Source organism: Salvelinus sp. IW2-2015, unplaced genomic scaffold (assembly GCF_002910315.2).
Source record: "Salvelinus sp. IW2-2015 unplaced genomic scaffold, ASM291031v2 Un_scaffold19, whole genome shotgun sequence".
Classification (NCBI taxonomy): Eukaryota; Metazoa; Chordata; class Actinopteri; order Salmoniformes; family Salmonidae; genus Salvelinus; species Salvelinus sp. IW2-2015.
This window is the reverse complement of record NW_019942505.1, coordinates 985,936-1,010,212: the sequence shown is the minus strand read 5'-3', so window position 1 is coordinate 1,010,212 and position 24,277 is coordinate 985,936. Positions and strand designations below refer to the sequence as shown.

Below are 24,277 nucleotides of genomic sequence, written 5' to 3'. Positions count from 1 at the left end.
CTCATGACCTTAGATGGGTGTCTAGGGGCAACAACACCCCATCGTCACTGTCTTGGATGGTGATTGTGTGATTTTCCTCACAGAAAAAGCAGACAACAAAAACAAAGCAAAAGTGCCAGGTTACATTAAATCCATGGTGAAAGTCACAGACGTTTGTGGTTTGTATGAGTGTATTTGTGTGGGCTGTCTCCAAGGTGAAAGTCACAGACGTTTGTGGTTTGTATGAGTGTATTTGTGTGCAGTAGTGTAAAGTACTTAAGCAAAAATACTTTAAAGTACTACTTAAGTAGCTTTTTGGGCTATCTGTACTTTACTATTTATATTTCTGACAACTTTTACTTTAACTTCATTACATTCTTAAAGAAAATAATGTACTTTTTACTCCATACATTTCCCCTGACACCCAAAAGTACTTGTAACATTTTTGAATACTTAGCAGGACAGGGAAATTGTCAAATTCATGCACTTATCAAGGGAACATCCCTAGTCATCCCTACTGCCTCTGATCTGAAGGACTCACTACACACACATGCCTTGTTTGTAAATTATGTCTGAGTGTTGGAATGTGCCCCAGCTATCCGTAAATAAATAAAAAACAAGAAAATGGTGGCGTCTGGTTTGCTTAATTTAAGGAATTTGACATTATTAATAATTTTACTTTTGATACTTAAGTATATTTAAAACCAAATACTTTTACACTTTTACTCAAGTAGTGTTTTACTGGGTGACTTTCACTTTTACTGGAGTATTTTTCTATTATAACAATTGGATACTTTTTCCACCACTGTGGGCTGTTTTCTCTATAAAAATGTGTCTACCCATGTGACTCACCTTCTGTCTAGGCAAGTTTCATGACGTAGCCTAAGGTGTGGCTGTTCTGTAGGCTACTTTCTCACACAGGTAGACTAATACCCTGTGTGTGTGCAGGGCATGCTAACACTAACATTTTAGCCATAGTTGTAAATTCGAAAAAAACAAAACAACAATGTTTTAGTAATGTAGTTGACCAAAAATACCTTTGTGAAACAAAATTTATATTCATATTACTCTACAGAGGTTTCATTTTAATGGGTCGATAGACTCAAGTAAACACACCTTTGTTTTGTTCTGGCCAATTGCGTTTAAATTCCAAATTGTGGAGAAGTAAAGGGTGGGGTCGGGTCGATAGCGCTTATGGCAAGAGGGGCGGAGTCTCCGGTGTTAGGCTTTTTACTCATTGTTCTGACTAACATCCTACCGCAGTTGAGGTGAGGCATAGAGGACAAAGTATATCGTTGGAAAAGTCTGTTTGTGGACCTGCGTAGACTTGGAATATTCGAAACAACTTCTTGTATTTTGACAGGTAAGAAAGATAGGTATTTATTGTCACATTCCCGTGTATTGACAGTCTTCGGAGAGAGTAAATTCGTGTCAAGTGAGTCGAGTGGGATAGGATAATCACAGTTTCTCCATTCCTGTGTTGCGCGTGTCTCTAAACTGGAAACATAATTTCCCAGCGTTCCATAAATGTTCTTCCCGGTCTGGATACAATGTAGTCTATCTCTGACATTCTGTCTCCGTCAATTTTTATATTTGTCTCTGGACCTGATGGCAGAATAGCGTAATGTTCCTTTCCTATTGTCAAGTGTCTAGTCACCACCCAAACGTCGTTAAAAAGTAGGACATTAGTTATCGTGGGTGTATTCATTACGCCGATACTGTTGCCAAACGTTTCCTCTGTTACAAAACGTTTACTCCTTCCTGCCTATTTAAGAGCAAATGTTGATGGTTTATGTCGCTACAAGGTTTTTGTCAAACGCTGTTCCTGTCGAATAAATGTGCGCAATTTTGGGGGGGGGCAAACTATTCATTAACTTCTTGACTTCATGCACATTTGAATAGAATAGAGCTGAAAGTCATTAGTGGTGTGACCGTGTAAGTACACAGTAGAGTGAGCGATGATCGAAGTTCGTCTACCCCTCATCCATTGTCATATCCACTGTACCCCCCCCCCCCCCCCTTGACAACCCCAGTGAGTTGGGGGTGGGGCATGACATGATGAGTGCCTGCATGGTTCACACATACATAATGGGTCAGGATGAATAATACTGATCAACAACGAGGCAGTGATACCAAAATGTGCTTACAAGACTTTCACACCTGTAATACATTCTCTTTTAGGGCAGTTCAGATCCACAAGGGAAGTGGTGCCAGTAATGTCCACATCTTTGTCCCAATTGGCACCCTATTCCCTATATAGTGCACTACTTTTGATCAAGGCTCATTGGACACAAACCAGGTGTTCAGGCTGACATTATCCATACCAGTGAGCCTCTATTGCCTGATACTTCATCCTTTTCCAAAGGGAACCATATGCCATTAGTTACAGTAGTTTTACTACCCCCTCTATGCCACTGCAATAGCAGAGCACAGATRCTCTCATTTTATTTCACAAGTAAATCCACTTTCACTTACAACATGCAACCGAAATAACATTATCTTGTTTTGCTCATCTTACGTGGTTTAGCCTTTTCAAATACTCCCAAGACCAACTTTAATAACTGTCCATGTCAAATGTGACATGGCACAGCCTGGCATTAGGGCTGGACAGATGTCTGTCTAAATGGAGAGCTGTCACACCAGTCATGATCATGCCATTCCAATGACCAGAAACAACCAAGAACAATCGCATCAAAACAACCAAGTGGCATTCAACAGCATACTGAATCTGGGCCAGTGAGCCCAGCTGATGTTTTGAATGGATGTCAGGTTGAATTGAGTTTCATCCTTTCACACATTCTCTACGCCAGTGCATTCTCCTGGTCTGCCCTGGCCAGGCCTGCCATGCTGCTGGTGCTGTGCCATGAGGTGCAGTCTGGCTCGCCTGGGGCTGCTGTCTGTCTGCCTCTGCGGGGTTTAGGCTGAGATTTTCAGCTGCAGCTGGGGTCATACTGGCGCTAATCCTTCCCCCTGCTTAATTCCTTGATATTGTCCTACATTAGGCCAGCATGGGGCGAGGGGATTACCGACGATTCAACCAACTCCATATATCTCCTCCTTTCTTTTCTTTCCTTTTTTTTTATCATGCTGTCTTGTTARGTGTGTCTAACTTGGTTCCACGTTTGCCACTTCTAAAATGTGACCCGTCCCTACKTAATTGTCCTCCCTCGTCTTGACTTCAGTCTCTCTCCTCACCCCCTGCCCTCCCTCCCCGGTGGCGCCTGAGCAGAACAGGGGGCTCAGTTACACCACAGAACCTAATCAGGCCACGCGTGGGACCAGGCCTCAGTGCCAATGTGTGTATCCAGGTCGAGCCTGTTTGCGTGCATGTGTAGGCTACATATGGGGATGGAAGACAGTTTTTTTTTTCTGGTCAGCAATGATATGGGCTTGTCTTCTATCTGGGGTTAAAGAGGAGGTGGGACGATAGCGGCCTAATCTCTTAAGGGTTAAATCAACCGGACAGGGGCTTAAGATATCTTCTCAGACAATGCTGTTATCAACTCAAAGCAGATTTACTCTGACTTCTACCCTCCCCATCGCCACCATTTTTAAAATTCTTGGCATAGAACAACAAACGACGTCAAAGACAAAAATCCCTATCTTTTGATATGTTYTCCCCAGACTAAGGRGACTTCCATATTGGACGGCTGTTGCAAGTGTCAAGGACATTACACAAGGGCAGAACAGAAGATATGAAGTAGTAAAGTCTATCAACGGAGAACAGAAGGTAGGTCTGACGCCTGAGCCTCTGWCTTGGAGAATGCCATGATTAAACAAACAATAGAGGCCCAAAGCGTCTTGGAACCCTCTTCCTTTGTCATCAGTGGAGTGGCAGAGGTGGCACGATATGAAAGAATCCATCCAAGCTGGCATCGCCCGGGTGACCAACACAGCTGTGCTCCCATTACCGTCACAAATATGAATTATTCACTRGATACATTTTTTTCCTGGGGAGGCCTAACAACCGTTTTTCCCCATCACTTGGTGCTCTGGAAGTCTGGTACTGCTCTGCCATCTGTATTATTTTCAAGTCGGCTCCTATCAGACAGCTCTTCATAAACCACCAGGCCACATCTGCTGACAGCATGCTGGAAATGGCTGCATCCATTACTGTCTGTTTCTTTTATGAATATATTACCATTGATAATTTTTTCATTACTGACATAGTTTCACGAGAAGGGAGGGACTGGAGTGGACTGGATTCCTGAATCCATGAGTGACTTAAATACAGATTTTACAGTTGGGCTGGTTCGTTTAGCACTGAGCAATGCTTCTCAGTAAGTTGACTCGGATGATTACTCCTAGTCATTGCGCTGGTGTCGCTCTTCACTCTGCTCTCTCATCTCCCACTTCCTACTCATCCGTTAATTGCACTCCAATGAGCGGGAGAGGAAGGGAGGAGTGCGGGTGTGGTYGAAAAGGAACGCTAACGACTGGGAATTCTTCACCGTCGGAGACATGCAGTATCCGAGAAGAGAATCATCAGCCTCCATCTAGAAGAGTGACTCTATAAGTCACACACAGATATGAAGTGTCTGTTAGAATGATTGATGCACAATGACGTGTAGGTGACCTTTTATGGAAGCAACACCTCACAATAACCTCACTTCCACCAAAGAAATAAAGTTAWCTGTACTCTTCCGTCCGTGCTTCAGTCCCCTGTCGTCTTTCATATCGGTCACGGTTTACATGAAGAACATTTTAGAAGTGGAAGCATGAACACTGCAGGTAAATGTAGCTACTCAAGCTTCCCCTCCAAGGATGTCTGGTACAGGCTTTGTCAGACAAACATCTTTTGGGGGGTGTGTGGTATTCTTTAGCGTCCTCTCAGATTTAATCCTCCGTGCTCTCCCTAGCCTCCCTTCCGCCTCTGATCTTTCTGAAATATTCATCATCTGTCGCATCGCCTCAATGCTCACCAGCACAGCCATGCATATATCCAGTATCCACGCTGCAGCAGGCGAAGCCTCCCCACTAACCCTAAAGGAGGGCTTTAGATGGGACCAAGSGAACCTCGCTGTCCAAACGATGACAGACATTCATTCTAGATGCTCTGTAGAAAGCGCTGTAGAAAACTCTTGTATAGTCCCCATCGAGAACTGAGAAACTGAGCTCGCTATAAAATACTTATTTCCATTCACTCCCATTGCCGTCCTCCCATTCGCCCTAGATGGTGTGACACCAGCCTCCTCGTCCGTTCTACCTCCATACGGAGTATTTGTGGACAGCAGCCCAGCATGTTACATTAGTTCATGCCGCATCGTCCTTCCTTGCAGTGACAACACAGCCTCTCGTTAGGGTACTCAACTCTAACAAGGGTACTCAACTCTTACCCTATAAGATCCGGAGCCTGCTGGTTTTCTGTTCTACCTGATAATTAATTGCACACACCTGGTGTCCCAGGTCTAAATCAGTCCTTGTTTAGAGMGGAACAATGGAGGGGGGGAAAGCAGTGGAACTGGCTTRGGGTCCAGAGTTGAGTTTGAGGGTTCTATAACAATGGAGACCGGAAACAAGGCAAGCTCWACTCTTCAGATACCACAATGACGGCTCAGCCTTCTTCCATAGACCACACAGCCTTCCATAGGCCCTCAGTTGTTGTTACATCAGAGAAGCCACACAGACATGAAGGCCTAGTTCTACTGCTACACACTTTCCTCCTGCCCTTTGCCCTGGCCCCTCCTCCTTCCCTTCTCTGTGTAATCTGATCCTAGTCTGCACTTCCACACCTCAGAGACAACACAGACCTCCTATAATTCATAGTGAGAGGAGTAAACATGAATTACCCAAATAGCTCGTCCCAGTCAGGGCCAACTGTACCCCCCCTGGTCTGATGTAACACTCTTTCGACACATCTACTGATGGATGTAAGCCTACTATTTTAGAATGATTATTTAATCAGTTACTGGTTAGACATTATTGTGTTACACTATGTCCAATAAAACCTACGTTGACTTGGTGAATGACTTGCAAGTCATCGTTTATTTTTAGCTGTCAGTTGACTGCTAGCTGTTTTCCGGGCTATGTCAATTAGCACAGTAATAACATTAGCGAAGGCATTGCATTTCTCCTGATGAATCACTGCTAATGACACCGTGTAGCTGCTGTAATGTAAAACCATGCTGTTAGTCTTGGGAATGTTCACCGTTTTATAACGCTGTCACTGTATTTAGCTAGGGTGATAATGAAGCTTTTCACCAAGTCCAGTAAGCCAAACTCTAAAACTCAGACTAGGCCTAATCCTCTATTTTTAAAGTCCGAGAGACTTCATGCGTTGACTCTTGAAAGCGTATTATAAACAGACGTAAAATGTCTTTGACACGCAGGTTCTCTTAGACATGGATTTTCACAGAATCAGATATCGTCCCCTCTTTCAAGTTGTAGAATGTGTGCTAGCGCTCTGGTTCACATGCGATCCTGCCAGCAGGGCCCTGCGTTGTGTACTTAAGCCTTTCAATGTGCCTGACTGTAGTGGGGGTTTGGCATGCTAGTGGAGCCGAGAGGGGAGTTCCATCGACTGGCTGCTATCAGTGGACTGATAAATGGACTGTAAGAAAGTAGCTGGAGCAGCTCGTAGGGCAGGAGCCTATGAGTGAACCCTCTGGACAGGATGCGAGTCTATCGCGGGGCCTTACCTCCAATCTATCTCCTGAGTGCAAAGCAGAGACTGATGGTGTCCCATTTTTTACAGTTTTTGGTATGACTCGGCCGGGGATCGAACTCCCAACCTTCCAATCTCGGGGTGGACACTAACCTCAAATCAAATGTTATTTGTCACGTGCCGAATACAACAGGTTCACCTTACCGTGAAATGCTTACTTATAAGCCCCTTAACCAATAACGCAGTTAAGGAAATATTTACTAAATAAACTAAAGTAAAAATGTTAAAGTTACATTAAAATAACAATAATGAGGCTGTGTACAGGGGGTACAGGTTAGTCGAGGTAATTTGTAACATGTAGTTTGGGGTAAAGTGACTGCATAGATAATACACAGGGAGTAGCAGCAATGTAAAAACAAAAATGAGGGTGGTTTCAATGCAAATAGTCCAGGTGGTCACTTGATTAATTTTAGCAGTCTTATGGCTTGGTGGTAGAAGCTGCTAAGGAGCCTTTTGGACCAAGACTTGGCGCTGTGCGGTAGCAGAGAAAACGGTCTATGACATGGGTGACTGGAGTCTTTGACAATTTTTTGTGCCTTCCTCTGACACTGCCTTGTATATGGGTCCTGTATGGCAGGAAGCTTGCCCCCAGTGACGTACTGGGCCATATGCACTAGCCGCTGTAGCGCATTACGGTCGGATGCAAAGCAGTTGCTATACCAGGCGCTGATGCAACTGGTCAGGATGCTCTCGATGGTGCAGCTGTAGAACTTTTTGAGGATCTGGGGAACCTTGCCACATCTTTTCAGTCTGCTGAGGGGGAGAAGGTGTTGTCGTGCCCTCTTCACGACTGTCGTGGTGTGTTTGGACCATGATAGMTAGTTGGTGATGTGGACACRGAGGAACTTAACTCTCGACCTGCTCCACTACAGCCCCGTCAATGTGAATGGGGTCGTGTTCGGCCCTCCTTTTCCTGTAGTCTACGATCATCTCCTTTGTCTTGTTCKAGTTGAGGGAGAGGTTGTCTTGCTCACGTTGAGGGCCACTGAAGTTGGTATAAATGGACTGTAGTCTACACACAAGTGGGAGCATTCACCCAAAGTAAACATTCACAGATAGGAGTTTCCTGCACCTTTCTTCAATTTTGACTGTTAACTGTAACTAAATATTGTCCCAACATTAGTTTTTGATGTGGTTGTATCTACATGGGAAACAATTCTCTCTGAGTAGCAAATGTTGTTGAGCCTATCCCTCTGACTGGGGGAAAAAACAATCCAGACCCCCGGTGCTGCTGAGTCATATCCTGGTCTGACCGTGGAATACCCACAACTTCCTGTAGCCCACACAGTAMATCCATTAGCATCACGCTCCACACCACTGCACATCCTCCCGTATKGATTTTTATACTCCACAATTGGCCAATTAACCCCTATTTCTCCCCGTAGTCCCACAGCGGACAATGTGAAGGGTGAGTGGGAGAGTGTGAATAAGAAGGGGAGATGGTGGTGAGAGGGTCCTGAGGGCTTTAAGGTTTCTCTCAGCAGGCTAGCTGGACCAAGACCACCTGCCAGACACACACAGGGGGCACAGCTGTGTGTGTACCGTGTCTAGAGAGCACTTACTGACCGCAGGGCTCAGCTGGCAAGCCAGCCACTCACAGATCCATTTAGAGAGAGAGAAAGTGTGTGTGTGTTGAATTTTTCCCCCCGGTATTTTACAAATGTTCCATCCCGATGATAAATTATTTTTCTCCTGGGTAACCTGGTATTTCTCAGCAACACCGAGTAGCTATGACTCAGCAGGACCAAGCTCGTCTCTGTCCTGGCACCCCAGCGGTGGAACCAGCTTCCKCCTGAAGCTAGGACAGCAGAGTCCCTGCCCATCTCTTCCGAAAGCACCMGAAACCCTACCTCTTCAGAGTATTTTAAATAATCGCCCTCCTTGCTCCAACCCCACCCCCTTACTAGCTCGGTCTTTGCTGATAGCTACTTTGAGGGAAAGTGTACTCACTATGCCTGTGATATGTGGTGGTCCCACCTAGCTATCTTAAGATGAATGCGCGAACTGTAAGTCGCTCTATAGAAGACTGTCTGCTAAATAACATTTCCTACCAAAACTGGGAGTGTCATATAAATGTTAGGATTTGATTAGCGCTTTGGTCGGCATGACAATTCAAGCTTGATGCTACCTGAGCCAGATGAGCCATACATTAAATACATTTTATTAGCCCAAGCCCCAAAAAAGCCCAAATGATTGTGCCGTTATCCAATAGGCTAATGCACATTACGCACGACAGAAAAAGATCCAAGCCCATAGTAAATACATTCAAACAACCTCCAGTAAACGTTTTAACTGTGGGCTGTATTATTGTTTACATGGACTGGAATTATGCACCTTGTTCAAACCATGAAGCTGGGAGAGAACACGTGATGCTGGTGCAGGACATTTGTAAGCTAGTAAATTAGATTTTAATTTTGAAATATAATATGGCCTATTTTACATTTGTATAGTTAGGAGGCTGACTCATTAGCCTACCTTTCGTAATATTTCTCCTAATGTTGTACGACGTGAGTAATGCGTATTACCTCTCTCTCTATTGCTTCCTCGTTTCGTCAGTTAAATCGTTTGGCCTTCCTTGAATGACATTCGTGAATAAGATGAGACGGATTTCGCTTCTCTTCACCGAGATTGAATGGTTATGGGTCTGAATAAATAACTGCTATAGTCATCACATAGCATTTAACTGTTCAAGCAAGCTTGCATCCCTCTTAGTGTCACAAATATAAAAATTCTAGTCTAGCTTTTCTGGGACTCCACAAGAGTTAAGGAGAGAGGCCAGCCGGTGAGTATTGGCAAGAGTGAAGACATGCCATTGTGAGTTGCGCTCCAGTATGAGATGTTGATTGATCATGCAGAAAGTCTAGGTAGAGGAGCTGATTTAGACATGACATTATAAATGAACAGTTCCATTTTACAACTCATTGCTGTCTTAGAAATTATTTACCGGTTTCTCAGTGTTATCCCGGGAAACAGGAGTAGGTTTGGGCGGAAAGCTTCTTAATCTGCTAACCAGTTCCCGCTATAAACCCTAGTGTGTGTCTGTGTCCATCTGTGTGTGTCACGGTGCGTATGTTTGTGTGTATGGGTGAGGGGAGCAGGTCCATCTTATACACAATGGTGAACGCAGCTTTACAGATGTGTGGTAAGGGACTTAATCTGCTTGATCTGTACCCCCCACCTCTGTCAAACTTCTCTGTCTCTTGATCCTCTGTCTCTTCAATGCTTCTGTGGAACAAGCTTACCAGGATTCAAGGATCACGAAAACAACCTCTGTCTACGAGACCAGAAAGAGATTCTGCACATTGTATTACTGCTCTCAGATGTAGATTTATGATCGGCTTTAGAGACCACACAGTGTTTAGACTGGTGAAGGCCTTTGCATGCCTCTAGCCACACGTCCCCATTGTTTGTTTCCCCATCAGGCTTTTGACACGGATTGAACCGTTTTTTATCTCCTTAGATCTGGGTTCTTCCACTCTGCCATTTAGCCCTCTTCATTCTTTTGGGTTGTAGCTAGGCTAGCCTGTTTAGTCAACCTTTCTTGGGTAACCTGCTAGATCTCTTTTAGTGTGTCAGGCTTAAGTTGATACCCATTTTTGATTTCAAGTCGGTATAAATGGATAGGGCTGTGAAGAGGTTCCAATTTTGAAGTAAGCAATGCTGCGGTTTATGCACTCCAGCGAATGGGCTGTGTTTTGCCAGATAGGAGCCAAAGACCACACACACACACACTGCCACACTTGCCAGGGTTATGAGGACCCTCCCAGTCTGACATTCCTGTGTGTGGGGCGGAGTGGATGAGCAGTATTCACACCATCTGTGGAACTAGTAATCATCCACTGACACAGCGTCTGTGTGCACATTTAGTCAGGAAGGGATCGTTTGGATATGTGGGAATATAATTATGAGTTGTTTGTCTTGCCGAGGAGGTGATGGTGTGTTTGTTTGCAGTGTAGAAGAGAGAGAGATTTTAAGCTCAGGGCTATTTTGGTGTAGTGTTCGCAGGGAATGTGTGTTGTAGACGAGGCTAAATGTTTGGGCTAGTGTGTTAATTCCAGGATTAGAGCGACGGGGCCAACCGCATTCATCTCTCCTCTTGTTCTCTCGGCCAATGGGGGGCTCTGACAGTCAGAAATTCCTGCCCTCAATGTGTTATGCTTCTGGAGCAGTCCTGACCATCAGTCCAGAATGCTCTTGGGTAAAGTCCCCAGGTATATCATAGGATCCATTTCCCCATCCTAACCTTAACATAGTGGGGAAATGCAAACTGACCCAAGATCGAGATCTCCAATATCCGGCGGGTCAGGAAGAACAATGGATGGGGTGGGCAGGGGCTTTGGAGAGGAAGAGGAAGTAGCTCCTAGTGCAGTGGTGAAAAGTGACACAGGTCACAGTAGAGGAGTGATCCATCAGTCATAACCCAACCACACTACTTAGAATGCAGGGCCGGGAGCAAAGTCCACTCCGATAACACACTCATGAAATCCAAACAGTTCCTGTCCACTACCCACGATGTAGCAGTGTTCATTGGCAGGTTACACCGGTGTCTTCTGTGAGGACGACATATTGCAATACTACATACTACTAACTGTGGTCAACACAGCTCAAGCAATCCGTGCTTTTTTTCATTTCCAGTTGATTCCTAATGGCGTTGGTAAGAGCCACAAGGTCTCGGTCTGATGTTTTCCCAGCACCCAGAACACTGTAGAAACACTCAACATGCCTCTCTCTCCTATCTGTCTTCTCTTGCTAGCAATATCAACTCTATCACTATAGCCATCTATAGTCTGGTGCAGTCGGGGTCAAGGCTGCCGAGGCTGTTTTGCACACGTACAAAAACGCGTGAGAGTAAGATTGATGGAAACCAGAAGAGTTGATAGACCTAGATAAATCACAGATAGTGTGACGTGAAGCCTTTGTACCACGGTTACAAAAACGCATGGAATAAGATTGATGGACAACCAGGAAGAGTTGATAGACCTAGATAAAGTCAACAGTCTATAGTGTGAGTGAAGCCTTTGTTACACAGTGTTACAAACGCTGGAAATAAGATTGGATGGACACCAGGAAGAGTTGATAGACCTAGATAAAGTCAACAGTATGTGTTAGTGAGTGAAGCCTTTGTTACTAAGGTGACGCGGGGTGTGTCCGCAACAATCGAATCAAGAACGCGTTGTCTGAACCCGCTGCCTTGCCCAGGAAACAGATACACACAAACACTCACAGATTCACACAAAAACAATGAAACGTTCCTTTTCATCTTCCAGTGTGTGTGTGTATTATAAGTTGTGGAACCAGGATATACAGCTTGGCCTAGTGTTTTGATTTTCCTGATAATTTTTTTTCAGTATCATCTAATTTATTATTACCTAATGGTAATTGGCACAGTTGAAAAGACAAGACACTCCCAAGCTTGGGAAAAGGAGAAATGCGTGCCACACCTCTATTTAAACACAGAGTGAGAGAGAGTAGGAGAGGTGGGGAAAAAGCCTGGGAGACATTTTCTGTGTCCATGATGACTCAGCTTGTACCTGTAAAGTACAAGCTCAGACAGAAACGCCAACGCCCCGTTCACTGTGAACCCCCATAGGTCAGCTAGCAAGCTGGCTGGGCTGTGACTCGACTATTCCCAATGGAGCTGAGATAGGCACAAGTACCTCAAGGGCCTAGAGTGAGACCGATGCATACTGTATATACACACACACACACACACACACACACACACACACACACACACTGACACTCCCATGGCAACATGGTGACTTGCCTGTGACTCACCAGTCTGTTGTTCCAAATGCCAGTGCGATAAGTGCACATGAGGGCTCTCTGGGTGGAGGGTCTAGAATAAACACACACAATCTAATTTCTCTCTGAACCCTGGGGAAAACACAGGAAGTTCATTAGTGAGAATTATACACGCATCTCCACTACACTTCTGGTCTCTGTGGGAAACGCGTGAAAACTCTCCAGTTCTAGAGATTGAAACATGAGAACACATCAAACACACACACACATCCCCCATTCTGAGCCCCGGGGCTAACGCAGAGGGGTGTGGTACTATCATTCACATCCGTAACAGGCTCACTGCTTGGCAGACCCACAGAGCAACTCCAGACTCATTTCAGACAAGAGTAGTTATGCACGCTGGTACAATAGTTCTACTACCTCGCATGTCCAAAAATACTTTGGAGCGGCATAAAATAACTTGTTACATGTGATTTCCAGAGGGATGGCAATTATATTTCTAAAACAGTCCTATATACGAGATGAAACTAATATGCGTTTGCATAGTAAAGCTCATAGATGGATATATTATGTTTACTGTATTAGGTCATAATCACACATATGCAAATACAGTGCCTGGATTGCATACAAGGTAAGGCAGAGGTAGCCAGGAATGTTAGTGCATCGCCCATCAAGTACAAACACGCTAGGGGGACATGCTGTCACGACTTGCCACATTATCTCTCCTAGCTACTACAAGGTGGGAAATGGATCTGCTTTCCTTCATTCCTGCCATACGGTAGTCAGTACAACCCTCCACCTCATTTCCATAGCTGCATATATCTGGAAAGAAACGTATATTTGTCAGACTTTTCCATTTGATGGCAATATTAAGTGAATCTGTAGGCTACTCTCTGTCATGCCTCATAGGAAGTATTTCATGTTGTATGTATTTGCGGCCTGAGTCTAGAAATAAGCAGGTAAATATAATGGTTTAAAAGCGTCAAATGAATACCCACTCTCGTATGAATAAGGAATAGCAGTGCAAAATAAATCGGCTTCATCATACATAGTTGATCTTAGCTAATTCTTGGACGTATGGCGCATTCATGTGGAATTGTGTGACGTCTCAAGCTGCTACATTCATGCGTATGGAAAAATGAGATGCACGTAAACAGAAACGTGTAAACACATTGACACACACACTTGGCCTTTGCCCGTTGGYAGAATGGCTCTAAACAGCCTGACTCTTCCCACTGACTCTCCCACAATCCTATCCAGTTCACAAACACACACAGCATGTCAGTAATGTCTGTGTCCAGCAAAGAATCCCATCCCTTCAATTACAGTAACTCCCTTCACCGCCAACATCTGAACCACACACGGGTGACATTGTAGAGTGGACTGTAGCATCACGTGCCGCTCCCATCGCATTTAACTGCAGTGAACGAGCCATCATTGTTCATGTATTGAGTGAGTGGTGGGTTGAGTGTAGAAGTCGTGCCGTTTTGTTCAGTGAAACCTGAGTGTTTTATATTGAGGAGTGGATGTGGGTCATCCTCCAACTAGCTCTTTCCTGCACCAGAGGTTATTTTGAGTCTGAAGACCATCAGAATTAGGAATGTGTGCAATGTGAGAGACACACACACACACACGGAAAATAATATGCCCATAAACAAACGCTTAAACACATGGACAGACTCACACACTTGGTCTTTGCTCTTTGGGAAATGGCTCCAGACAAAGTTAAAATGCATTTAATTGTAAGGAACTTTTAGAATATGGGTGTAATTCTAGACCATTCAGTTAGATCGCGTTGGTTAAATATCCCCATGTAATGTTAATGGTGAGCTAACATGGCTGCAATAGAATGAGTCGGRAAGTAAATGCATCATAATGRAGAAACCACATTGGGCCAACTGAGTGAACCAGGTGAGGAATCACTTTTAAATGGGGAAAGAGTAGATGAGGTCCAAACCAACACTGCAGAAGGAATGCATTTTAGCTGTATGACGGATAGTTCAGGAGAGGAGGGGAAAGGGTAAAGGGGGTATAACTAGTCAGTTGTACAACTGAATGCCTTCAACTGAAAAGTGTCTTCTGCATTTAACCCAACCCCCTCTGAATCAGAGAGGTGCGCAGGGCTGCCTTTATCGACATCCGCATCTTCGGAGCCCGGGTGTATGATAGATGGTCACAACAAGAGAGCAGACTGGAGATAAGAGACAGGTACTGCCGGGAAAATGACTTGATAAGGGTTGAGAAAAAAAAACTGAGGTGGGAGTGTTTATCTTAAATCAGCCAGTGATTCATGGTCATTAAGCGTTGGCCTGTAGTTACAGGTGAAGGAGGAGTGGTGTTTTGAGGAGGAACTGTGTGTGTGTGACTGTCCACTATAAAGGTGTTATCTTGGGAGGAATAAGGTGTGTATGAATGACTACTTACTTTCTCTCTCTCWCWCWCWCACACACACACACACACACAAGAAACCTGTCTAGCGGGTTCTGGTGGCTGATACTGTGAGTCYGCAGGCAGGTGTCTAGCTCCCACAGCTGTATGTATAGGCGGAGGCTCTGCCCGGGGTTAAAGGCCGCGGGGGCTTAGCAGTTGGCGTTCCTGTCCTGCAGCTGTCCCTCTGCCCCCTCACCCTCCCCTGCTATCTCAGCAGCCTTTGCTGCTGACTCGGCGTTGTCATTTCTGSCACTGTTCAGAGGGAGGGCATTCGTTCACCTATCTGTATTCTTACCTGGGAGAAAGGGTATGAAATAAAATGTATTTGAACTAACGGGKTAATTTAATATTTAGCCTTAAAACAGGTTAGAAGAATATGAAAGTAAACTGTATACTGTAAAATAATTGAGTGGTATGATTGTAATTTGTAGCAAAATGTGGAAGATAATTATTGATCTAAATGTTWTTTTTTGTGTGTGTTTCAGGACTTCTCCATTGTTGTTGGTTTGAGCCCAGGAGGCCACCATGGAAATGCAGAGTGGGTTCATCATCTGGCTATATTATTCTCCCCCTTTCACAACCTTTTTTTATTCCTTCATTTTTCTTCCTCTTCTCTTAATTCCTCCTCCCTCATATTCCTTCCTCTCCTTTGTTCAACTGAACACAATGTCTTCCCCTTATGCGTCGAACATACTTGTTATTGCACTAATGGCTCACAGGTAACTTCCAAGTGCAGTGTTGCCTCTAATAACCCCTCTTTGCTCTCCCTCCTAGTGCATTAACAAGAGTGTCAGCTATTACTCTAAGTGCAGTCTGTAATAACCCCATAGATCTCCCCTCTTTCCCTCTGTAGTGGGCGAGCCCTGAGGGCACTAACAAGTGTGTTGAARATGGATAATATATTACTTCAAAGTGCACTTCCACTCTAACCTCTCTGCCCTCTTTCCCTCCGTAGTGGGCAATGATGGGAGGGTGAAGGTGAAAGAGTGGCAGCAGACCTACTACGCCGGGGACTCTGGGATCCAGTCAGGAGCCACCACAGTGAGGACCGATGACGATGGGACCGAGTACAGCACCAAGCAGTACAGCACCATCACCACCACCGTCGTCTCAGAGAACCCTGCTGGTGAGACGCACGCAGTTTAGTGCTTGAATACACGCGCTCAAATTGACATAAWCAWKCATTCAAAAGTACAACCCGCTACAAACACGCACTGTCACTTAAGTTAAAACGCACACAAAAAAAACATTCACACACACACCTTATTGCTGCTTAATACTGAACTCATTCAAACTCACCATCTAAAAATACAAACCACTTGACCCTCTCCCCCTCTTCTCCTCCCTCCCTGTAGAAGTGGAGTCTCAGTATGCCCTGACCCGGGCCCAGCGTGTCCGAGCGGCCATGTTCCCAGAGACGGTGATGGAGGGCACGACCATCCTGTCCACCCAGACWGACCCGTCTCAGATGACCAACGTCCAGCGGCTGGCCGAGCCCTCGCAGCTCCTCAAGACGGCCATCGTCCACCTCATCAACTACCAGGACGACGCCGAGCTGGCCACGCGCGCCATCCCCGAGCTCACCAAGCTGCTCAACGATGAGGACCAGGTACAGTACGGGTTGTTTGACACGTCTGTCTTTGCGTCAGGGTTGGGCTCAATTCAGAATTTTTMAATTGYCTCCCATTCAGCTRATTAATTGATTTGGCCACACAGAATGTAGAATTTTTGAYTTTGAGTYACAGGAKGTACAATTTTATTCAGTGCTATTCAAAGAAATTGCACTCAGTCATAGAACATGGAAGTTTAATTGACCCTGACAGGTCACACTTCCAGAWACCAAGGAATATATCACACTTCTCTGTAAACAATGTTCCTGTAGTCTTTTAACCATAGTGCTTAGAATAGACCGTTATATTTCCACCAATGATTTCATTTGTTTGGCTCCTTTTTGAAGGTCTTAGGGTCAACTTGAGGGTTAAACTAATGCATTCTGGGGGGTGTGGTATTAATGAATTAACTTTGCTCATTCATTTGAAGTTGGTCCTGAAAATCTGTTGTTGAAACAACATTTTATATGCATGTATATAACATGTTTGATATTTTATCTACTAGATATACATTTGACTACACCCATTATAAAATAGAAGAGGCATTTGAATTTCACATAATTAAATTAGATTTCCTTTAATTAATTTTAATTGCAATTCTGTACCCTGTTTACTACTACAATTCAAATGTATTAATTTAATTGGAATTTGAGGCATTTTCCATTCAATTCTGAATTTAATTAATTAATCAATGTCTAATTGACAAAGGTGAATTGATGGCTATGTGTACTTTTCTTTATCTAGCCATCAATCCACCTTTGTCATTTAGACATTGATTAATTAATTCAATCAGTCATTCATTGATGTTATTTACCACTAGTAATCACACTTTCCCCATAAACCTAACCCATCTCTACCACTCCTCCCCATTAGGTGGTAGTCAAGCTGGCTGTCATTCATTCACATTGCTGTACTTTTCCAATAGTCAACCCTTCCCCGTTAATAGCTCTGCATTTTCCCTCCTTTCAAACTAACCAAACCCCCCTCTGTCTTCCAGGTGGTGGTCAACAAAGCCTCCCTGATCGTCAACCAGCTGACCCGTAAGGAGGCGTCTCGCCGGGCGCTGATGGCGTCCCCCCAGATGGTGGCGGCGGTGGTGCGGGCCATGCAGAACACCGGGGACATGGAGACAGCCCGGGCTACAGCCAGCATCCTCCACAACCTGTCCCACCAGAGAGAGGGCCTGCTCTCCATCTTCAAGTGTGGGGGCATCCCTGCCCTGGTCCGCATGCTCAGGTAGGAGTCTGAGGGTCTGCCGGGGGGTTAGTGTGTGGGAATGCATACTCTCGTCTCTCATGCTCTCTCGTAGCTCTTTTACTTTGTGGCCTTCTATACCTGGATGGGGGGTGACATGTTGGGGGTGAAAGTTGTTGCAAGTCTCTCTCTCTGCTCGCTTTCTCTCTCCGTAGAACCACAAGATTGACAAAGCATTTCAAAGTAAGACTCATAATGAACTATGCTTATCTAAATCCTTAGGATAACTCTCTCTCTCCCTCTGTCAGTTCTCCCATGGAGTCTGTGCTGTTCTATGCCATCACCACCCTCCACAACCTGCTACTGCACCAGGAGGGAGCCAAGATGGCGGTGCGCCTGGCCGACGGCCTGCAGCGAATGGTGCCTCTGCTGAAGAAGAGCAACCCCAAGTTCCTGGCCATCACCACCGACTGCCTGCAGCTGCTGTCCTACGGCAACCAGGAGAGCAAGGTGAGGGGAGGGGGGTGTTAAGTGTAAGGGGTGTGATGTTATGCATGTCAATATTGTGAATGAGTGCGTTTGAATGATAGCCCTGTGTTGGCATGGGTGTGGCTGCCATAGTAATTCTGTGACTGCACGCTTATGTGCATGTAAGGATATGAGACAGGTGTGGCCGGGTAGGGATGTCTACCCTGTGTGTGCTTGCCTGTTATTTAATGGGTAAGTGCATGTTTGGACAGGAGTGATACATGGAATGTTTTGACCCTTTGAAGATGRTAACCTTTTAACGCCTAAACCCCTACTGGAAAATGAGGATTTGGGCACATCCAAACATGTCACGAGCTGGACTAAAAGTGAATGTCCACACTGTTTGTGGCTCATAGAAATGCTATCGCTTGATTCATATTGTTAAACTCAATTTCCCATCATCCCTCTCTCTCTCAGCTGATCATCCTGGCTAACAGTGGTCCGGAGGGCCTGGTCCACATCATGAGGAACTACAGCTATGAGAAGCTCCTGTGGACCACCAGCCGCGTGCTCAAAGTGCTCTCTGTCTGCCCCAGCAACAAACCTGCCATCGTGGATGCTGGTAAGTGTTTGAAATACAGGGGGGTTGTATTTGTAGTTACTTGTTGTAGATTTGCGATGACTGATACTGTGGTTTTAATGAATAGAAGTTGGCTTCTTTTTTTTCAGTTGTAAAGCTATGAGATTATGAATGAAGTACATATTTTGCAGTAAAATGAGTTAGGAGATTCTCTCATATACACATTCTATCTATTTATCTCTCTGTTTCCCCTCTGTCAGGTGGGATGCAGGCTCTGGGGATGCACCTGACAGGCTCCAGTCAGCGTCTGATGCAGAACTGTCTGTGGACCCTGAGGAACCTGTCGGACGCTGCCACTAAACAGGTGAGACTTCTACCTTCCAACCTAGAGACATATAGAGACTGTTTCCATCCTGCTGTCTGTTTCTCTCGTGTTTGTCCTAACCTCTGACCTTTTAACTTACTATTTTTACCTCACTTGCATTTACTCTAAATGTTCTTATTTATTGCAACAGCAATGTTTTTTTTACTGTTTTTTTTATTTTAAAGAACCACTAATATATTACAGATAAACTAAACTCTCTATCTGTCCCTCTAGGAGGGTCTGGACAGTCTTCTTCAGACTCTCGTTGGTCTCCTGAGCTCTGACGACGTCAACATGCTCACCTGCTCCACTGGCATCCTCTCCAACCTCACCTGCAACAACGCTCGCAACAAGGCCATGGTCACCCAGAGCAACGGCATCGAGGCGCTCATCCACGCCGTCCTGAGGGCGGGAGAGAAGGAGGACGTGGCGGAGCCGGCCGTGTGCGCCCTGCGTCACCTGACGTCGCGCCACTCCGACGCCGAGGTGGCCCAGAATGCCGTGCGCATGCATTATGGCATTCCCGCGATCGTCAAGCTGCTCAACCAGCCCTACTACTGGCCTGTCATCAAGGTGAGAGGATAGGGGAGTCAGGATGGAGAGACAACCAGCCCTACTACTGGCCTGTCATCAAGGTGAGAGGATAGGGGAGTCAGGATGGAGGGGTGTATAGAGGGACATCCAGCCCTACTACTGGCCTGTCATCAAGGTGAGAGAGAGCGAGGGGTGGTGGGATAGAGGGAGATTAATAGTTGACAGATGGTTGCCCAGGGAGAGGGCTAACCATTCACGTAAACGGCTGCTTAATTCGCTATGAGGTAAGAAGTAGGAGGCATTAGGAGAGTAGGAAAGAGGAAGACGAGGATGTGATGGAAGGAGGAAAATGYGGGATAAGGAAGAAGCTACATAGAGAGAACAGGGAGAGAAACTATAAACGATGATATGGGTGAAAATTTGTAAAACCAACCGTCTCTAACCACAAAGAAAGCAACATTCTTTTTGATCACCAATCAAAATGGCGTCCGTCTCTAACCCCACCTCTCTRGTCCTCAGGCTGTGGTTGGTCTGATCCGTAACCTGGCACTGTGCCCAGACAACCAGACCCCTCTGAGGGACGCGGGGGCCATCCCCCGCCTGGTCAATCTGCTGCTCAAAGCCCACCAGGACGCCCAGAAACACGGCTCCGCCGCACAGCAGACATACCAGGTAGATGTAGAAACAGATCTATGTACTTAAAATACAAAATATAAATGTATCCAACTGTTACATCAGTAATTCGCCCTATTCTTAACCTCCCTAGTCTCTTTTGTTGCTGACTGACTCTTGCTTTGTCTCTCTCTCTCTCAGGATGGCGTGAGGATGGAGGAGATCGTGGAGGGGTGCACAGGGGCCCTGCACATCATGGCCAGAGACCCCATCAACAGGGGAGAGATCGCCAGCATGCAGACCATCCCACTCTTTGTACAGGTACYTTTTTTTCTTCTTAAATATTTGTTTATTTTAAGACATCAATATCTCTCWGTTGCTGCTTTTATCTCCTGTAGATTGTGTGTTAACCGTTGTCTCCCTCCTCCTACGTAGCTGCTGTACTCTCCAGTGGAGAACGTGAAGCGCGTGTCAGCGGGGGCTCTGTGTGAGCTGGCCCTGGACAAGCAGTCTGCMGAGATGATCGACGCAGAGGGAGCCTCCGCGCCGCTCATGGAGCTGCTGCACTCCAACAACGAGGGCATCGGTGAGACCACTTCTATTAAAACCACATCAAAAAAACAGGATTTGTGATAGATGCGTCCACTAGTGTCACGTTTTTTATTAGTCGTACGTTATACGAATGGTATACATCGCCCAACGAAATCCTTACTTGCAGGTTCCTTCTCGACAATGCAACAACAATAAGAAATAATACGAATACGAACGAAGTAAATGGCTCAGTAGAAATGGAAAACATTTTAGTACAATACAGGAAGGCACAATTTCTAGTCCATGATTTCCATGTTTTGGGGATGGGGGGGGGCAAGTGTATAATAAGAGTCTGGTAGCAGCAGTTGTGATGTGTGGAGAGTCAGAGCAGGTGGTCAGTCTGAAGGCTTGTAGTTAGAAACTGTCTTTGAGCCTCTTGGTATCAGACCGCATGATCCGATACCGTCTGRCCGACGGTAAGGGAGAGAACAGCTCGCGATTGGATGTGTGGGGTCCTTGATGATGCTGCGTGCCTTCCTCAGGCACTGTTTCCAGTAGATGTCCTTGATGGGTAGAAGCACGGTACCAGTGATGCACTGGGCCGTCATCCACACCCGCTGGAGGGCCTTGCGGTCCATGTGGATAGATTCAGAGGTCGTTTGGCGTCCATTGAGAGGAAGTTATTATCTGGAAGATGTTGTTTTTTTATAGCCTGACTGCATAATGGGCTGCATTTCCATAAACCAGTGGAACCTCAACGGGCGCAAGTCTCTGCTGGCTTTCATCTCTCTCTCATAATTGACCAATTATTGAGTCTGGGCCATATCTGATCCCTTAACTCAGTTGAATGAGAGACAAGGATTGAGAAGTAGCATTACACACTGCAGCCATTTGATACATCCTCTCAGATCTGGGTATAGACGAACTTTGTCTGCCAATCAATGTGTACGTGTGATGATCTGACTGTTAGTAATCATGTCGCCTTTCTCCTCTCTCCCAGCCACCTACGCTGCCGCCGTTCTCTTCCGCATCTCCGAGGACAAGAACTCCGACTACAAGAAGCGTGTGTCCGTGGAGCTCACGCACTCCCTGTTCAAGCACGACCCCGCCGCCTGGGAAATGGTGAGTTTACCTATGCTCGGGGCCTCTAGCGCCATCTATGGCGAGGAGGGAGCCACTGCAGGATCTAATAACGATTGCAGCTTCTCTCAATTCCGATGAAACTGAAAAAAACACTTTGCTTCTATCGGTAATTTAACATTGATAAATGCATGTATTATATTTTRGTAGATTCTTACATGTGAAGTTTTAGTTTCTGTAAAATGGCAAAGTGTAATATTTGTATTAKGAGAAAAGTAGGTAGACGATGCAGTTTAAGAAGACAGTGTGACACGGTTTCTGTCGACCATGTATGGGCAACTCGCTGACTTAATTTTGACACCTCTCGTGACCCCTCCCCAGGCCCACAACACTGTCCCCATGGAGGCAGGCTACGCAGCAGACGGTGAGTAACTCACTCTGGCGGAAAGGTGCCCATACTGACTGACTGACTGACACACGGGGCAGAACAGAACGCTGGCTGTAGCTATTGTGTGGGTTAATGTGCTAGTTAGTCACTTCCACTGGGTGCTTTCTGTTTGTCAATGTATTGCTTTGCTATATTTGAATTTCTGACATGATTATACTGTATTGTCAAGGAGAGATAATTGATCGATATAACTTTAACCATGTTAAAAGTGAGMCCCCCCCATTTTTTTTTTTTATGAATAAAATACAAGGGTATCATCTCCAGAAATGTAAATATTTTGCAAAGTATTGATCTAAGTGTGTGTTTCAGAGCTGGACGCAGGCTACCACCACTATGGAGACTACCCTGCTGACATGCCCATGGATGGAGAGATGGGGATGTCCGATGTTGAATACCAGGTCGGTGGTGGTGGCATGACCTATGACATGAGGCAACCGGGATATGCTGAGCGCTATTAGGACAACGGTTAGTGCACACACCCAATAATACGGACAAATGTACCTACACTCTTATGGTCAAGCGCGCAGACACACGAAGACAGAGCAGCCATTAGTTACATACACCTATTATTATAAAAACAAGTCGCACCACTTTTTTAATAAAGATACTGTTCTCTCTACAGACATTGAAGGGAGGAAGAAGCAGAAGGGGGGGGGGGAGAAATCACACAGAATCTTCAAATGGAGTGATGTCAATCTGTCTCTGCTCACCTCGATGTAGTATATGCAATTATCACTGACTGTGGGGCTCAGAATCTAACAGGGCTTACCTTCTGTTTTCTAAGAATAATATTGATGATGATGCACAGGTTTTTAGTCAAGTACGTTTTAAGGTTGTGTGCGCTTTTCGGGTGGGTAATCTATGCCAAAGAGATTTTATTTTTTGACGATAATCATGTAGCTTCCTTTTTTRCCCTTCGATTTCAATACTGGTTAAAAACACTGCCAGAGGTGACTGGACAACGATGTGTACTGTACAGCTCACGTTTGCTTTCTTTCTTCAGCCTTTGTAATGGACACTGCTGTTTTTAACTTTCTTTTAACACTATTTGCTGTTAACATTCTTCCCACTGTGTTTCTCGAAAGTCTGCATGAGTTAATTCACAAGTTAGTGAGTTAATTCATGAGCTAGTAGGGAGTTAGAGTTGGTACTGACTCCGTGGTGTAATATTCTTACGTTGACTCACACAGTAGAAGAGAACAACCCAATAGACGGGAGTCTACTGGAGGCCCTAAATCAAGAACCTTAGGTGGAACGCTACTGACAGGGAATTTGTCTTTCTACATAAAGGTTTTTACTTCAATTTTGTTTAAGAAAATAAAGAATATATTAAAGTACAGGCAGACTGGGTACTGATTTTACTGTAGAAATATTGAGTCTGGCTAATACAGAATATCTGGGGCAATGCCATACTGTTTTTTGTTGTTGTTGTCYCTCTGTATAGCATAGAGAAAAGTAAAGTACATCTTTCCTACTCAAATTTAGGGGAAGTACTCTTTATCCGATGAGGATGCATAGCTAGTGCTGCTGATGTCAGAACCGCCACTCATCTTGGGTCGGTAGTAGTTACTTACATGTATTTATCGCATCACTATCTAGCGGGATAACATTTTCCGTGGTCTCAGCCAAAACAGTCACATTCTCTTAAACAGCACTTTTCATCCAGACACTTTCACTACATAAAATGGTTTGTGGCGCCATCTAGTGGCTGTGAAACCGGAAACCAGGTAACAAGTTCAATAGCCTAGAGATCTGGCTATAGTATGTGATTTTATAACTCATAATTAGCCTACATTAATGTGCAACACGTGTACCCTAAATTGTTTCCTAATTTACAAGTGGTGTTTAAGGCTGTGATCTGGGCACATCTTAGACTTGTATTCCAGATAAAACATTAAAATTCTTTCACTCAGGATACTTAACTCCTAAATTGAACAAAACCAAAAGTGTTATTTGCTGTAGGTGAAGCAGAGTAGAAAAATAAATAAATGCTATTTTAAGGTCACCGAAATTGTGTGTTTGATTTGCACAGCAGTGT

General features: G+C 45.0%; 1 protein-coding gene across 2 annotated transcripts; it reads left to right on the top strand.

Moving 5' to 3' along the window:
* The first annotated feature begins 1,202 nt into the window (after positions 1-1,202).
* On the top strand, positions 1,203-22,725 carry LOC112068018 (junction plakoglobin). 2 transcript variants are annotated; one of them, XM_024135009.2, is made up of 15 exons: positions 1,203-1,342; positions 15,304-15,356; positions 15,774-15,944; positions 16,174-16,427; positions 17,426-17,664; positions 17,931-18,132; positions 18,568-18,712; positions 18,931-19,034; positions 19,269-19,607; positions 20,088-20,240; positions 20,382-20,501; positions 20,616-20,766; positions 21,712-21,833; positions 22,173-22,215; positions 22,549-22,725. In XM_024135009.2, the coding sequence occupies exons 2-15, from the start codon at positions 15,344-15,346 to the stop codon at positions 22,695-22,697; spliced, it is 2,205 nt and encodes a 734-aa protein (XP_023990777.1). In that variant the 5' UTR covers positions 1,203-1,342; positions 15,304-15,343; the 3' UTR covers positions 22,698-22,725. The 2 variants fall into 2 exon arrangements, with proteins under 2 accessions (XP_023990777.1, XP_070294097.1); XM_070437996.1 differs by lacking the exon at positions 1,203-1,342 and adding an exon at positions 3,686-3,709.
* The last annotated feature ends 1,552 nt before the right edge of the window (positions 22,726-24,277 follow it).